Below are 18,643 nucleotides of genomic sequence, written 5' to 3'. Positions count from 1 at the left end.
ACCAAGTCATTTTTCATTGTAAATGTAAATTGAAATGCTTTTCAATTCAACTTAAAAAACCCATGTCATGGCTTTTTTTGGCTTTGCCTTTGGGGCTAGGCACCTAAGCCATCAAGTACTCAATGGATTGTTTTGCTGCTGTTGGAAATGCCAACCATTGGCACACTTCCATTGATACTTGGCCTACATTACAATACATTAGCATTTCTGTGCTGAGCCCAAGTATAAATAGGAATAAGTCCAAACTTGCCCAATGGGGTGTCAAAAGGTTGGCTGTCACTGGTGAAAAGCAATCTCCTTCAGAGACTACATGTGACATTCCACCTAGACAACCAGACTTATTCTTAAGTAATAAAAATACCTTCACCCTATAGCTGAACTTTAATCAGCATCAGCTGGTGATGGTGCTTTGAAATTCAGATTTAATTTAAGCTAAAATCTATGCTTCTTTCCCACAAGTGAGAAAATCTAAATTGACAGTACTTGCATAAGCAACTGGGGTAAGCATCAGGGTACACTACACAGTGGGGGCATTTATTAGAGTTGAGCTCCAGAAACTCCATCTACTGGGTTAGAGAAGGAAGAGAATTTAGGTGGAGTCAGTGGTCTTGCGCTGGTCAAACTAGTCAATCTTTGGTAATATTCTCTATGCAGAGTTTAGGTGACTATCGGGGCAAATTTCCTAGTAAGCTGTAAGAGAATGTGCCACTACCCCCTCTGGTTTTGCTTTGTATAGCCCTATCTTTTTACAGTCTGGGACTGTCAGGAGACCGTGTGGGACACCTCTGTTCTCTCCATATTTGGAGTCAGTCCACATCTGGATCCCATGCTGTTTCAGAATATGAAAGACTCCATCAAAATGGGAATCTGAGTAATTATGACATGTCATAGGTACAATCTACTGCTTCATAAAAATATTTATTTAGTAAGCTCAATCTACCTTTCCCATCCCTAGAAAAAAAGAGACTAGGTTCTTCGCATGGCAATGTGACACCTTGGCTGTAACTTGCTTCAGTAGGGAAGGGATTGCATCTTATTTATTTTTGTATCTTACCCAATGACAAGAAGAGTGCTCTTCACACAGTAAGCATTTAATAAATGTTTGTTGAATTGAATTGAGCACTCCTGGTCATTCAGGGTCATAGGCAGTGATTGATTTGAGCAATACCTGGAAAACAAACATAAAAGAATAATATGCCACTGGCCAGAATCTGCTCACCTCTCTAATGCTAGACAATTGTTCCTTTGCTTGTAAAGACGTTTGTGAACTCTGTGATGGGGATAAGGATGAGGATGAGGATGACAACTGAGTTTGGACTGAGGTGGTGGATGGAAAGAAGATTGATGACTTGTCCATAATCAGTGAATATTCAGAGTTGACATATTCTTTTGACTTGTTGTTTTCAGTGCTTGGATTTTTATTTCTGTTGCCATTTGCTGTTAACTCTGCATTATTGAGGCTTGAAGACTGGGATGTCTCCATGACAGAAACAGAAATATTAGAGCAATCCTTATTTTTGCAGCGACATGAATTAATCCTGTCTGGTTGGGAATTACCAGAGCATTCAGGGCATTTTACACTTTTTCTGTCAAAGCTACAATCAGCCATTTTTTTTTAATTTTTTCAGCCACATGCAGAGGAAATGAGGAGAAAGTGTTTCAAGTGTTTGAAGGAGTAACAAATGGCAGGAAAAGCAAGACACGACCTCCTTCAAATGAACTACCTTCTGACTGGCTCAGTCTTGTAAGTTAATGAAACATTAACAGCCATTGGCACACCAGATCTGCAGAAACAAAAAGAAATATAAGTTGTCACACTATTTCTGGTGAGAAATCAGAAAATGGATAAATCACTGGTAGGAATATTAACCAGAGTCTGAAAACCTGGATCTGAAACTCAGCTCCCCATGTGTTAGATGAGTGACCTTGAACCAATCTATTATCCTCCCTGGGTTTTAGTTACCTTATTGTAAAGTAAAAGGATTAAGCTGGGTTATCTTTAAGGTCTTTTTTAGGTTTATAGGTCTTGATTCTATAACAATATTCCTGGCTCTAAGAGGTTAAGGCTTAGAATTAAACCACTGAGAATGTAATTTCCAAAAACTAGCCACTTTTTTAGAAATATATCCTCATAGAATGGATCATTATCTCCTATAATTGCACAGGGTTGCCTGAACAGTGAATGGACAAATGCCTCACACTCCAATCAGAAGAGTCACCCTCTGTCTGACCAGGATTGTGAAAATGCCAGAAAGCATAATTGAAAAAAACATATGACACTTAAGTTTGTGTTCTGGTATCCTTATTAAAGCAACAGCTTTATTAATACACCTCTATTTACAGTGGGACTGCAACATTTTCAAGGAAATTATCTTATCTAAAAGTCTATATGATGAAAGTGTAAATAAACTCTCAGCCTCAAATTCCCTATAAGACAAATAGAGATTATTAAATCCTCTCTTCTTCCATTCAGTTTAGGAGTATGTGACCTATGATCACAAAGGTAGTGTGTCTTGGAGAAGAAAAGGTAATAGACCTGGAGTCGGAAGACCAAGATTTGAGTCCTAGTTTTGCCACCTGTCAGCTTTGCAGCCATGGGAAGACTGATTTTCACATTTTTATAAACTCTCAAAGCTGGAAGAGATCACTGAGCTAAATAAGCAGCTGAGTAAGAAGCCTCTCCATGATATCCCTGATAAGTGGCATCTACCTTCAGCTTTAAAATTTTGAGTGACACACTTCCAGGTAAACATGACTGCAGTTTAGACACAGGAATCTACCCCTCCTCATCACCTACTGATATAGACTACCTTAAAAGGCCAAAAAACTTGAATTCATATGAATGAAGGGACTCTACAGTAGGGCGCAGCATTGAAGATATGTGGGATTTGGGCATTTCTACACTATAAGGGGGTTAAATAGCTATCTACCCTCCCCAACCCACCTACAGAGCCAGTGCTCTAGACTCAGAGCCAGTGTGCAATAGAATCAGTGAGCAAGAGAGGGGCATCTCTAGGTCCTTGGCATCGTGGCAGCTGACTAAGACCACCAAAGACCTGCCCCTGAGAGCTGCTAGACTTGAGACTCCAACAGGTAGAAGAGTGCAGACCTTGGACATGGAGATAGCTTAGAGAAGGGCTTCAAACAGTAGAAGCTATGGAGACTGGAGAGATGGCCTCTGGCAAAAACTGCGCTCCTTAGCTCCATACACAGAGAGCCTGCCCTCCTCATTCAGATTCCTGACTGGAAAGGGAAGGAAAAACCAGCTTAGCGATGGCAAACAATGTCCAGAAAATACAACTTCCAACCACCAAGAAGATCAAGAAGAAAACTTTGACTATGGACAAATTTTATGGAGAAAAAAGTCCAGACTACAAAGGAAACAGCAGAGGATGACAAACAATTAAATGCATCCAAACCTTCAAAAAAAAATAACTGAAATTGGCCACAAACTCTTGAAGAATTTAAATCTGAGATTTTGAAAAAAATGGAGGAGTTTTGGCAAGAAAAGTTGGAAATAGTTCAAAAATAAAATAGCAGTCTAAAAGGCTGGAACTCCCTACTGGAGAAAAAAGCCCAGAAATCAAATGAACTGATAAGTAAATTGGAGAACACAATTAAACAGCTGGAAGCTATGAAAAGCAGGATAGACCAAGCCAAAAAGGAAAACCAAAAGATAATAGTGGAAAACCAGTCTTTAAATACCAGAATTGGGCAATTAGAAGCCAATGGCCTCACAAAACAACAAGAATTAATAAAGCGGAGGAGGTGGAGTCAAGATGGCAGCTTAGAAGCAGCAAAAATTCAGACCTCTGAAAACCCTTCCTCACCAATTAAAAACAAAATGCTTCAAGGGGACTGAAAACCAAATCTAACAACAGGACAGAGCTAGGGTGCCCTCCTGTTGGACTCAAATTAAAAGGTACACCCCTCCCCACAATCCTGAATTCTAGAACACTCGGGTTTAAGGGGAAGGAAGAAGGAAGGTCCCAAGACCCCTCCCCCACCTAAAGTGCTGAGCTTCCTGCAGTGCCTGGAACCTCTGGGTGGTCAAGGGCTCTATCTAGTCCAGATGGAGTACCTTGCTGGCACAGCTATGCCAGGCTCAGGGAGTTGAACACAGGTGGTGGGGAGGCAGTTGGAGGAGAAGCTCAGAGAAGGCAGCCCAATCACAGCCAAGACACCCAATCTTGTCCCTGACCCCCTTCTAAAGGTTTTGGCATCGGAACATCCAGCTCTGCAGATTAACTATGCTCAGACTTAATCTTATCAATAGGGGAGATAAGAAGCCTTCAGAGGGCAGGGAAGCTCAAGGTCCAACACCCCTCCCCACTGACTCCATGAGAACCTGCTGACTAAACTCCAAGGGTGAAGGCTGCAATTACTACAAAATACCTTAATAACAAGGTGGAAAGCCCAGCTCCTTTTCAGCTTCTGTTGTCAGCTGGGGAAGATCTGGCATCAGAGCTCAACCTGATCCCCACAGATCCAGCATATAATCAAAGAAGCAAGATTACAGGCAATTATGGGAGGGGGGAGAGGAAAAATATGAGTAAACAACAGAAAAAGAAAAAAATTACAATCCACAGCTTCTATCCAGGCAATGTACAAAGAGCAAATGGAACAGAGGAGGACCAAGGAACACCAAGGAAAAACACAGAAACTCCAGCAAATTGGACACAGGCTTGGGAAGAACTCAAAATACAATTCAAACAACAATTAAGAGAGACTGAAGGCAACTGGGAAAAGAACTTAAAAAGCAAGATAAATCATCTGGAAACAGAGGCACTTGAACTAAAATGAAAAAATAGTGCTTTGAAAGCCAAAATTAACCAACTTGAAAATGAGGCAAAGAGGAAGAAAGATCAGGAGAAGGATGACCAAAAACCCAGGAAAGAAATTCAGTCTTTAAAAAATTGAATCCAACAACTAGAAGCAAATGATTTCATAAGGTAGCAAGAATCTATAAAACAAAATTCAAAGAATGAAAAAATTGAGGAAAATATAAAACGCCTCATTCACAAAATGACAGATCTGGAAAACAGAGGCAGGACAAATAAATTTAAGAATTATTGGACTACCAGAAGAGCATAATAAAAGGAAAAGCCTGAACATAATTCTACAGGAAATTATTCAAGAAAACTGCCCCAACATTCTTGAGCAAGAGGGAAAAGTGGAGATTAAAAGAATCCACACATCACCTCCTGTATTTAATTCTGAATTGACAATGCCCAGAAATGTTATAGCCAAATTCAAGAACTACCAGACCAAGTAAAATATTACAAGCTGCTAAGAAGAAGTCAATCAGATACCATGAAACCACAGTTAGGATAACACAAGATCTGGCTGCATCTACACTGAAGGACCAAAAGGCATATATGATATTCCAGAAAGCAATGGAAATAGGTCAACAACCAAGAATGAACTACCCAGCAAAACTGACTATATTCTTGCAGGGGAATGTACAGTAATTTAATAAAATAGAAGACTTCCAAGCATTCATAAAGAAAAGACTGGACTTAAATAGAAAATTTGATGCCCAAACAAAGAACCCAAGAAAATCACCAAAAGGTAATTAAGAAAGGAGGAAAGACCTTTTTTTAAGGGACCCAATAAGTTAAAATGATTTTTATCCCTATAAGAAAATAGGATATTGGTAACTCTTAAAATTATTATTATCACCTGGGTAACTAGAAGAATTATACTTAGAGGGAACAATGATGAATTATATAGGATGAAATGCATATATATAAAACTAGAGGTAAAAAAGAGGTTAATACTAAGAGAAATGGGAAAAGAGACAAAATGAGGTAAATTTATATTTCATAAAGAATCACATGACAGGGGTGGGGGAGAAAACCAATACACTGGAAGGGTAAAGAGGTTGGAAACAGGAAATACTTAATTCTTAGGTGCATTGAAATTGATTCAAAGAGGGAAGAACAATGAGATCCTTTGGGGTAGAGAACTGATTCACGCCCTATAGAGAAGTAGAAGGGTAACAAAAGGACTGGTGGGAGGGAAGTAATTCAAGGGAGGGAGAAGTTGGGGGATATTTTTAAAATACCACAAAGAAAAATAAGAGGGGAATAAGAAGGGAGGGGGAAGGGAAGCAAAACAAGGGTGGGGAATTGGGGGGACTTATAAAAAAACAAAACACTGGTGTAGAAGGAAATAATGAAAGAAGAAAGGGCAGGACTAGGAGTAGAAATCATAAAGTTAGGAAATACATAGCTGGTAATCATAACTCTGAACGTGAACAGAACAAACTCACCCATAAAATGCAAGCAAATAGGGTGGATTAGAAACCAAATCCCTACTATACGTTGTCTACAAGAAATTCACCTGAGGAAGACACATACAGAGTAAAAGTAAGCAGATAAAGCAAAATCTATTGGGCATTAACTGAGAAAAAGAAGGCAGGAGTCACAATCATGATATCTGACAAAGCCATAGTAAAAACAGATCTAGTTAAAAGAGATAGGGAAGGTAATAATGTCCTGATGAAAGGCAGTATAGACAATGAGGAAATACTAGTACTCAATATGTAGGCACCAAATGGCATAGCATCCAAATTTCTAGAGGAGAAACTAATGGAGCTCAAGGATGAAATAGGTAGTAAAACTATACTAGTGGAAGACCTGAACCTTCCTCTATCTGATCTAGATGAATTAAACCAAAAAATAAATAAGAGGTAAGATATGTGAACAAAATCATAGAAAAATTAGAGTTAGTAGATATGTGGAGAAAAATGAATAGGGACCAAAAGGAATACACCTTCTTTTCAGCAGCACATGGTACCTTCACAAAGACCAGGTACTAGGGCATAAAAACATGGCAAACAAGTGAAAAAGAGCAGAAATAATAAATGCAACCTTCTCATATCATAAAGCAATAAAAATAATAATTAATAAGGGTACATGGAGAGCAAACCAAAAATTAATTGGAAATTAAATAATATGATTCTCCAAAACCAGATAGTTAAAGAACAAATCATAGAAACAATAATTTCATTGAAGAAAATGACAATGATGAGACATCCTTTCAAAATCTATGGGATCCAGGCAAAACAGTACTGAGGGGGAAATTTATATCCTTGAGTTTATATATTAACAAATTAGGAAGTGCAGAGGTCAACAAATTGGGCATGCAAATTAAAAAACTTAAAAGGCAACACATTAAAAATCTCCAGATAAAAACTAAATTAGAGATCCTAAAAATTAAAGGAGAAATTAATAAAATAAAAAGTAAAAGAACTATTGAATTAAGAAATAAGACTAGAAGCTGGTATTTTTCTACCAAATTCCTTTTATGGTACTGATTCCAAAGCCAGGCAGGTCAAAAACAAGAAAGAAAACTATAGATCAATCTCTTTAATGAATATAGATGCAAAAATCTTAAATAGGATACTAGCAAAAAGACTCCAGGAAGTCATCACAAGGGTTATTCACTATGAACAGGTATGATTCATACCAGGAATGCAAGGATGGTTCAATATTAGGAAAACCTTTCATATAATTGACCATATCAACGAGCAAACCAACAAAAATCACATGATTATCTCAATAGATGCAGAAAAAGCCTTTGACAAAATACAACACTCATTCCTATTGAAAACATTAGAAAGTATAGGAATAGAAGGGTCTTTCCTAAGAATAATAAATAGTATGTATCTAAAATCATCAGCAAGTATCATCTGCAATGGTGACAAACTAGAAGCCTTCCCAGTAAGATCAAGAATGAAACAAAGATGCCCATTATCACCTCTATTATTTAGCATTGTACTAGAAACACTAGCTATAGCAATTAGAGAAGAAAAAGAAATTGAAGGTATTAAAATTGGCAACGAGGAGACCAAGCTATCACTCTGTGGATGATATGATGGTCTACTTAAAGAGTCCTAGAGAATCAATCAAATACCTAGTCAAAATAATCAACCACTTTAGCAAAGTTGCAGGATACAAAATAAACCCACATAAGTCATCTGCAACACATCTCAGCAGCAAGAATTAGAAAGAGAAATTACATTAAAATTCACCCTAGACAATATAAAATACTTGGGAATCTATCTGCCAATACAAACACAGGAACTATATGAACATAACTACAAAACACTTTCCACACAATTAAAACTAGATCTAAATAACTGGAAAAACATTAATTACTCATGGGTAGGATAAGCTAACATAATAAAAATGACAATCCTACCCAAACTTATTTACTTATTTAATACCATACCCATTGAATTATAAAGAAATTTTTTTACTGGATTAGAAAAAATCATAACAAAGATCATTTGGAAGAACAAAAGATCAAGGATATCCAAGGAAGTAATGAAAAAAAATGTGAAGGCAGGTGGCCTAGCAGTACCAGATCTCAAACTATACTATAAAGCAGTGGTCATCAAAACAATATGGTACTGGCTAAGAGACAGAGAAGAGGATCAGTGGAATAGACTTGGGGCAGGTGACATAGCAAGATAGTCTATGATAAACCCAAAGACCCCAACTTTTAGGACAGAAATCCACTATTTGATAAAAACTACTGGTAAAATTGGAAGATAGTTTTCGAGAGATTAGGTTTGGATCAACATCTCACACCCTTATACCAAGATAAACTCAGAACGGGGAAATGACTTGAATATAAGGAAGAAAACTATAACTAAATTAGGAGAACACAGAATAGTATATATGTCCAATATTTGGGAAAGGAAAAATTTTAAGACCAAGCAAGAGTTAGAAAAAATTACAAAATGTAAAATAAATAATTTTATTACATTAAATTAAAAAGGTTGTGTACAAACAAAATCATTGCAACCAAAATTAGAAGGGAAACAACAAATTGGGAAACAATCTTCATAACAAAAACCTCTGACAAAGGTCTACTACTCAAATTAATAAAGAGCTAAATCAATTGTACAAAAAATCAAAGCATTCCCCAATTGATAAATGGGCAAGGGACATGAATAGGCAATTTTCAGTCAAAGAAATCAAAACTATTAATAAGCACATGAAAAAATGTTCTAAATCTCTTATAATCAGAGAAATGAAAATCAAAACAACTCTGAGATACCACCCCACACCTAGCAGATTGGCTAACATGACAGCAAAGGAAAGTAATTAGGGGGAATAAGCTGGAGGGGATGTGGCAAAATTGGGACATTAATGCATTACTGGTGGAGTTGTGAATTGATTCAACCATTCTGAAGGGAAATTTGGAACTATGCCCAAAGGGCACTAAAATACTGTCTGCCCTTTGATCCAGCCATAGCACTGCTGGTTTTATACCCCAAAGAGACAATAAGGAAAAAGATTTGTACAAGAATATTTATAGCTGCACTCTTTATGGTGACAAAAAAAATGGAAAATGAAGGGATGCCCTCCACTTGGGGAATGGCTGAACATTTGTGGTATATGTTGGTGATGGTGTACCCAAAGGAATAATGAACTGGAGGAATTCCATGTGAACTGGAATGACCTCCTGGAATTGATGCAGAGTGAAAGGAGCAGAACCAGGAGAACATTATACAAAGAGACTGATACACTGTGGTACAATCTAATGTAATGGACTTCTCCATTAGTAGCAATGCAGTGATCCAGAACAATTTGGAGGGATTTATGAGAAAGAACACTATCCACATTCAGAGGAAAAAACTGTGGGAGTAGAAACATAGAAGAAAAACAACTGCTTGATCACATGGGTCAATGGGGATATAATTGATCTAAATGATCACCCTATTGCAAATATCAACAACATGGAAATAAGTTTTTATCAAGGACACATGTAAAACCCAGTGGAATTGCGCTTCAGCTACCGGAAGGGTTGGGGGAGAGGAGGGAAAGAATATGATTCTTGTAACTAAGGGAAAATGTTCTAAATTGACTAATTAAATAAATTTTTCAAAAAAATTGAGTGACAGGGAGGTAGAGCTCCCAAGACATTTAATTTGGACAACTTTAATTGTTGAATAGTTTCAACCTATTAGTACTAGTTCTGCCCTCTGTAGCTGAACCAAAAAAAAGGATAGTTCTACATGAGAGCACTTCAGAATATTTTCAGTCTTTTCTTGGTTAGGTCCTGCCAAGACCTAAAAACAGTTTTCTTAGATATTTTTAGCTCAGAGACATGGGAGATCTTTTAGTCCAACCCTCTCACCTTACAAGTGAGGAAATTAGTTAAATGACATTGTCATAGGTTATATAGCTAATTGGTAAAAAATATAGGCTTAAAATATGAGTCCATATGAGTCCAAACCTTTTCAGTACTCCATACCTATAAATGAGAGGCACTGTGCTGTAGCAGAAAGAGCACTTCACTTGAAGTTAGAAGAACTGATTTTGAATTTGAGTTCTGATACCTCCTGCTAATGTGGCATTTGTCACATGATTTAACCTCTTTAAGTTTCAGTATCCTATTGTGTAAAATGGAGATAATGATTCTATTACGTGCCTCATAGAGTTTGCTTTAAGGAATGCACTTTGCAAATCAAGTCAAGTCATTTTTATCATCACTATCTCTGTTATCTCCTCATCTTTTTGGTCAATTTGAATTAGAAACAAACCGAGGACAAATCACTATCCTATTATTACTTTCATATTTATTGCTCTGTAGACTACTGCACAAGTGGATAAAATAACTGCTTATAATTGAAAAGGAGTATTGGGCTGGAAGAATATCTGCTGTAGATTCCTTGAAAGAATTCTTCTGACAACTCCACAACCATACTGGATGATGAGGTGGCATATTTTTGGTCTTTATCCCACAAAGTTTTAATTTCTTCTGATGAGGATTATATTTTGAAAGTTTTATTTTCTATGTATTCTAAAATTTTAGTATTTAATCTAGTGTCAGCTATTAAGGATGCTTTACTTCATTCTTTATGGATCAATGTTATATCCAGTTGGTTGTAGACAATTATATCATCATCATCATCAACTATTTTTATAATGACTTCTGGTTTGGAAAGCACCTTACAGATAGTATCTCATTTGATCCTCACAATATACCTGAGAGACAGGTACTATTATTATTGCCATTTACAGATAAGGAAACTGAGTTAGGTAGAGATTAAATGACTTTTGGACCATTACTTACTATCAATCAATCAAAATTTATTTATTAAGCACTTACTATATATGCCATGACCTGGAGAGAGAAAAACAAAAAATGGAACTCTCTCTCCTGGCAAGATTACTTTCTATCCAGGGAAGCAGCATGCACCTATACATATATACAAATACATACAGAATCAATGTCAAGTATTGGGGCAGGGGGCAGGCAGTACCTGTTAGGGGAAAACAGGAAAGGGCTTCATGCAGAAAGTAGTGCTCAAACTTCAACAGAAAGAGGGGATTATAAGAAGTGGAGGTGAGGAAGGATTCCATTCTTAGCACAGATGATAGCCGATACAAAGATATTAAGAAAGAATCAGGGATGTTGTGTGTAAGGATCAGAGACTCTCTAAAAACTGCAGAGGAAAAAAGTTAAGAATAATAAGCCTGGAAACATAGATTGGGGGTTGTAAAATAGGAAAGGGCTTTAAAAGCTAAACAGTTTTTATTTGATCTAAGGGGTAGAGGAAAGCCACCATGGTTAATCAAGGAGTCATATGGTCAAATCTAGTCTCTCAGAAAATCATTTTGGCAAAAGGCTTTAAAAGAACGCCTGCTTTTTGATCCAGCCATAACATTGCTGGGTTTGTACCCCAAAGATAATAAGAAAAACAAGTACTTGTACAAAAATATTTATAGCCATGCTCTTTGTGGTGGCAAAAAATTGGAAAATGAAGGGATGTCCATCAATTGGGGAATGGCTGAACAAATTGTGGTAACTTATGGTGATGGAATACTATTGTGATGAAAGGAATAATGAACTGGAGGAATTCCATGTGAACTGGAAAGACCTCCAGGAATTGAGGCAGAGTGAAAGGAGAAGAACCAGGAAAACATTGTATATAGAAACTCATATGTTGTGGCACAATAAAATGTAATAGACTTTTCTACTAGCAGCAATGCAATGACCCAGGACAATCCAGAGGAAATTCTGAGAAAGGACACTATCCACATCCAGAAAAAGAACTGTGAGAGCAGAAACTCAGAAGAAAAACATATGATCCATCACCTGGTTGGATGGGGATGTGATTGGGGTTTTGATGTTAAAAGTTCACTCTATTGCAAGTATGAATAACAAGGAAATAGGATATGAATAATGATACATGTATAACCCAGTGGACCTGCTTGTTAGCTCTAGGAGTGGGGAGGGAAGAGGGATGGGAAAAATCATGAATCATGTAACCATGGAAAAATGTTCTATATACATTTTTAAATCACTTTAACTTTTTATTGTAAAATAGCTTATCTTTATTTTTCAAGTAATATAATTAATTTTTCCTCCAAATACCCAATTAACCAATTAAAAATAACTATCCCAAAATATAATTACATAATAAAAAAACATATTCCCAAATTAGCCCTATTCAAAAATATGTAACTTTCTATATTTTAAATTCATCACCTCTCTTGTCAGAAGATGAGTGGTAGAATTTCCTTCTTTTATCCTCATGATCTATCATCACATTGAACACAATTTTTAAATTATTTCAAAGTTGTTACGTATGTTCATCTCACTCTGCATTAGTTTACAGAAGTCTTCAGTTTCCTCTGAAATTTTTCATTTCATTATTACTTACAGCACATTTATATATCACAATTTATTTAACTAATTCTCAATAAGAGAGCCCTTTAGTTTCCAAAACAAAAACAAAGCTTAAAAAACTAACTTAAAATGGGCTTCTTTTAGAACTTTTGTACATATATGGCCTTTTACTCTTTCTTTGAATTCTTTAGAGACATAGGATTAGTAGTAGTAGAACTGAGTCAAAGAATACACATGATTTGGTAACTTTCTGGACATAGTGCCATACTGTTTTCCAAAATGACTAAGCAAAGGCACTGTTCTCCCATAACTCTTCCAACACCTCCCTCTTTTGTCATCTTTGCTTGGCTTTGTTTAATTTGCATTTATTTCCCTTTAATTTTTTTTTCTCATGATTACTGATAGGTTACGTTTCTTCATTTGAAAACTGCTGGCTCATATCCTTTTCCCATTATATAATGATGAATGATTTTGTGAGATGTAGTTTTATACCTACCCTATTTCAGTAGATCTCCTGCCCATTTTAGATCAGTGATTTTATCATTATTTTACAGTTTAATTTGATTCATAAGGGTAGTGATTAATTCCTAGTTATTTCTCTTAAGGATAATCAACTAATTTTAAAGTACAATAAAATTAGGAAAAATTAGATGTAAGTTATAGCTGAATAGGTTTTTTCCTCTCATGTTAAATGTTATATTAAATTTTATAGCCCAACAGCATGACTTGCAAGCCTAGAGAATCTCTCATCCTAGGCTTGAAGATTTGGGCACTGTATGATAGAGATGTCAATGAAGAGTCTCAAGACTGGGGAGTGGAGTCAAGATGGAAGCTCAGGAGCATCAAAAGCCCAAACTGCTCTGACCAACCTTCCATACAAGAAACTACAAGCAAAACCTCATTTAAAAAACTGTTAATTGGGTTCATGCTCTGGAAGAACTCAAAAAAGAATTCAAAAATCAAATAAGACAGGTTAAAGAAAAATGGGGAAAAGGAAACAACAGCTTAAAAAGCAAAATTGGCCAACAAGAAAAAGAGAAAAAAAATCAAATGAAGAAAACAGTGTCTTAAAAACCAGAATTGACCTATTGGGAAAAGAAGCAAAAAAATTAAATGAAAAGAGTGACATAAAAAGAATGAAACAAATGGAAAAGAAGGACCAAACGATTATGGAAGAAATTAAATTCTTAAAAATAAGAATTGGTCAAATGAGAAATGGAAGCTAATGACTTCACAAGACAACAAGAAACAATGAAACAAACAGAAGAAAATAAGAAATGTCATTGAAAAAACAACTGACATGGAAAATAGATCCATGAGAAACAATTTAAGAATTATTGGACTATCTAAAAGGCATGACCAAAAAATATAGCCTAGATATCATGTTACAAGAAATTATCCAAGAAAACTGCCCTGATATTCTTGAACAAGAGAATATAATCAAGGAATCCACAGGTCACCTCCTGCAATAAATCCCCAAATGACAACTCCCAGGAATGTTATAGCCACGTTCAAGAATTCTCAGGTCAAGGAGAAAATATTTCAAGCAACCAGAAAGAAACAATTTAGCATGGAGCTAAAGTCATGATTATATAGGATCTGGCAATTTCCACATTGAAGAACAGGAATGCTTTGAGTACAATATTCCATAAAGGCAAGGGAACTGGTTTTACAACCAAGAATCACCTACCCATCAAAACAGACTATATTCTTTAAGGGGAAAGGATGGTCATTTAATAAAATAGAATATTTCCAAGTATTCCTAAAGAAAAGACCAGATTTAAACAGAACATTTGATGTCCAAATACAAAATTCAAGAGAAACATAAAAGGTAACATAAAACATAAAAGGTAAATAAGAAAGAGAAAAATTTTAAGGACTTCAATAAGAATAAATTGTTTATATTCTTACAAGAAAAGATGATATTTGTAACTTTTACAAATTGTTGCCATTATCATAGTAGTAAGAAGAAGTATACAGAGAGGGTGTGGTAGTAGACTTTTTAGGATAATGTGTCAAAAAATAAAACTAGGGGTGAAAAAGAGGATAGTACTAAGGGAAATGGGAAGAGAGCAGTAAAGTGGGGTAAATTATATCACATAAAGATGTGGGGAGAAGGAGGAGAAGACTAAGGGAGGAAAAGGACAGTGTTGAGTAATACTTAAACTCTATTCTCATTGGAATTGGTTCAGAGAGGGAATAACAGTCAGATTCATTGGGGGCATAGAATCCTACCTTACTCTGTAGAGAAGTAAAATGGGAATGGGTAATCAAAAGACAATATAGAGAAGTAGGTGGGGAATAAGAAGGGAGGTGGTGATAAGGGGAGTAATATAAAGGAAGGGGAAAGGAGAGGACAGATTAAAAGCAAAACACTGGAGGAGAGGGAAAAAGTGAGAGGAGAAATGTCAGGATTAAAAGAGGAAGTCAAAATGGAAGGGAATACATAGATAGTAATCATAACTGAATATAAATGGGATGAACTCACCCACAAAACATAAGTGGATAGAAGAATGGATTAAAAACCAGAATCCTACCATACATTATTTACAAGAAACACTTGAAGCAGGTAGACACACACAGGATAAAGGTAAGAGGCTGGAGCAGTCTCTATTGGGCTTCACCTGAGACAAAAATGATCTCAGACAAAGCTAAAGCAAAAATAGATCCAATCAAAAGGATATGGAAGGAAATTACACTTGATAAAAGGATGCTATACCATCCTTTATTTACATATATTGTATATATGTATATATATATATATATATACATATATATATATATCCACCAAATGGTATAGCATCCAAATTTTTAAAGGAGAAATTAAAGGAGATGAAGGGGGGAAATAATAAAACTCCATTAGTGGGGGACCTCAACCTTCCTCTATCAGAGCTAGATAAATCAAATCAAAAAATAAATAAGAAAAAAGGGAAGTGAATGAAATTTTAGATAAATTACAGTTAATAGATATCTGGGGAAAACTGAATAGGGATAACAAGGAATGTACCTACTTTTCAGCTGCACATGCTACATATATACACTGTACTAGGGAATAAAAACATCATATCAAAATGCAAAAAAGCATAAATAATAAATACAACATCTTCAGATCATAATATGATAAAATTATAGCTAATTATCTGGGCCTGCCGGACTTCAACGGTGGGGTTCGGGGAGCAGCCACCTAAAAAGAGCCCATAGGGGGAGAGAGGGGGAGACCAAGCACGTAATAGAGAGACAGAGTCAATCTGATAGTGTCAAGGCTCCGTTTATTGTAGGTGTAAGGTAGAATATATATGCTTGAGGTAAAGGGGGGTGGTGGTGGTGACTAAAGACTGCTTGTACCAGGAGGGAACATGAAGAATAGTTATTGTTATGTTTTGTGGCTGTTGGTCTTGGCGACGCCTGGGAGGTAACTTGTTTGTTCAGTTTCCCTAGGATCTTAAATCTTGTTTCAGGTCAAGTTGTCCCCGAATATGGTCTCTGACAGCTAATAAGAGCTCATAGAGAGGCAAATTAAAAATTAATTGGAAACTAAATAATCTAGTTCTGCAAAATTGGTGGATAAAAGAAAAAATCATAGAAATAATCACTGATTTCAATGAAGAAAATGACAATGAAGAGAAAAATATAAAAATGTATGGGATGCAGTCAAAGCCGTACTTGGGAAAATGTATATTTCTGAGTGCTTTTATAAACAACATAGATAAAAGAGACATCAATGAACTAGACATGCAAATAAAAAACTAGAACAAATTAAAAATCCCAAATTGGAAATCCTAAAAATCAAAGGAGAAATTAAAATTGAAAGTAAAAGAACTATTTAACTAATAAATAAGACTAGAAGCTGGTTCTAAGGGAAAAAACTACATAAAGTATTGGATAATCTGAGTAAAAAAAGAAAGAAGGGAATCAAATTGACACTATCAAAAATGAAGAGAGTAAGTTCACCTCTAATGAAGAGAAAAATTAAGGCAATTGGTGGGAGCTATTTTGCCCAATTATATGACAATAAATATGACAATCTAGGTAAAATGGATTAATATTTACAAAAATACAAATTTCCTATACTAACAAAAGAAGAAATAAAATACTTAAATAATCCCATCTCAAAAAAAAGAAAGAAATTGAACAAGCCATCAATCAATTCCCCAGGAAAACATTCCCTGTACCAGATAACTTCACAAGTGAATTCTTTCAAACATTTAAAGAACAACTAGTATATAAGTTATTTGACAAAATAAACAAAGAAGGTGTCTTACCAAAGTCTTCTTATGACACAAATATGGTACTATTACCTAAACCAGGAAGACCAAAAATAGAGAATGAAAACTAACAGAAATCACCTGATTATTTCAATAGATGCAGAAAAAGCCTTTGACAAAATATAACACCCATTCTTATTGAAAACACTAGAACGTATAGGAATAAAAGGGCCTTTCCTCAAAATAATAAGTAGTATTTATTTAAAACCATCAGCAAATATCATCTGCAATGGGAATAAATTAGAAGCCTTTCCAATAAGATCAGGAGTGAAGCAAGGATGCCCATCATCACCACTACTATTTAATATTTTACTAGAAATATTAGTAGTAGCAATTAGAGAAGGAAAATAAATTGAAGGAATTAAAGTAGACAATGAGGAAACTATCTAGAACTATAAAAAATAATAACAAAATTCATCTGGAAGAACAAAAGATGAAAAATATCAAAGGAACTAATTCTTAAAAATGTGATGGATGGTGGCCTATCAGATCTTAAATTGTACTATAAAGATCTTAAATTGTACTATAAAAAGGGGCAGCTAGGTGGTCCACTAAATCGAGAGCCAGACCCAGAGACAGGAGGTCCTGGGTTCAAACCTGGCCTCAGATACTTCCCAACTGTGTGACCCTGGGCAAGTAACAACCTCCATTGCCTAGCCCTTACCACTCTTCTGCCTTGGAACCAATACCAGTATTGATTCCAAGACAGAAGGTAAGGGTTTAAAAAAATTGTATTATAAAAGCAGTGATCATCAAGACAGTCTGGCTATGAGATAGAAGGGTGAATCAATAGAATAGACTAGGGGTAAATGACCTCAGTAATCTATTGTTTGTTAAACCTAGAGATTCCAGCTTTTGGAATAAGAACTCACTAATAAAAACTGCTAAGAAAATTGGAAAACAGTATGGCGGAAACTAGGTAGAGACTATTCAAGATAAGACCAAAATGGATATGTGATTTAGATAGAAAGAGATATACCATAACTAAATTAGGGAAACACAGAATAGTTTACCTGGAAGATATTTGGTGAAGGGAAGAATTTATGACTAAATAAGAGATAGAGAGTATTATAAGATGTAAAATGAATAATTTTGATTATATGAATTTAAAAAGTTGTGTACAAACAAAACCAATGCAATCAAGATTATAAGAAAAACAACAAACCAGGGAAAATTTTTATAATAAATTTCTCTGATAAAAGTCTAATTTCCTAAATATATAAGCCAAATTTATAAGAAACTCAGTCATTTCCCAATTGACAAATGGTCAAGGGATAAGAACAGGTAGTTTTCAGATGAAGAAATCAAAAATATCAATAATAATATGAAAATGTTCTAAATCCCTCCTGATTAGATAAATGCAAATCAAAATAACCCTGAGGTACCATCTTACAACTAGCAGACAAGCCAATATGACAGAAAAGGAAAATAAGAAATGTTGGAGGCGGAGTAGCAAAATTGAGAAACTAATGCATTGCTGTTGGAGTTGGGAATTGATCCAACAATTCTGGAAAGCAATTTGGTATTATGCCCAAAGATCTTTAAAAGAATGCATGCCCTTTGATCCAGCAAAACTACTAATAGGTTTGTATCCCCCAAAGAGATTTTTTAAATGGGGATTGACCTGTTTTACAAAAATATTTATACCTGTGCTTTTTGTGGTGCCAAAAAATTGGAAAATAAGAGGTTGTCCCATGATTGAGGAATGGCTAAATAAATTGTGG

The 18,643-nt window shown here is 35.5% G+C and overlaps 1 protein-coding gene across 8 annotated transcripts in view; it reads right to left on the bottom strand.

Moving 5' to 3' along the window:
- STK33 (serine/threonine kinase 33) overlaps positions 1-18,643 on the bottom strand; it is a 331,524-nt gene that overhangs the window by 133,497 nt on the left and 179,384 nt on the right. For all 8 annotated transcript variants that reach the window (XM_056802155.1, XM_056802154.1, XM_056802150.1 and 5 more), the window contains one exon: positions 1,220-1,784. In XM_056802155.1, the coding sequence (XP_056658133.1) occupies positions 1,220-1,609 (390 nt within the window). In that variant the 5' untranslated portion in view covers positions 1,610-1,784. The remainder of the gene's footprint in view (positions 1-1,219; positions 1,785-18,643) is intronic.

The sequence above is a fragment of the Monodelphis domestica genome, chromosome 6 (assembly GCF_027887165.1).
Source record: "Monodelphis domestica isolate mMonDom1 chromosome 6, mMonDom1.pri, whole genome shotgun sequence".
Taxonomy (NCBI): Eukaryota; Metazoa; Chordata; class Mammalia; order Didelphimorphia; family Didelphidae; genus Monodelphis; species Monodelphis domestica.
Note: the sequence above shows the minus strand (reverse complement) of the source record. Positions and strands in the feature narration are given on the sequence as shown.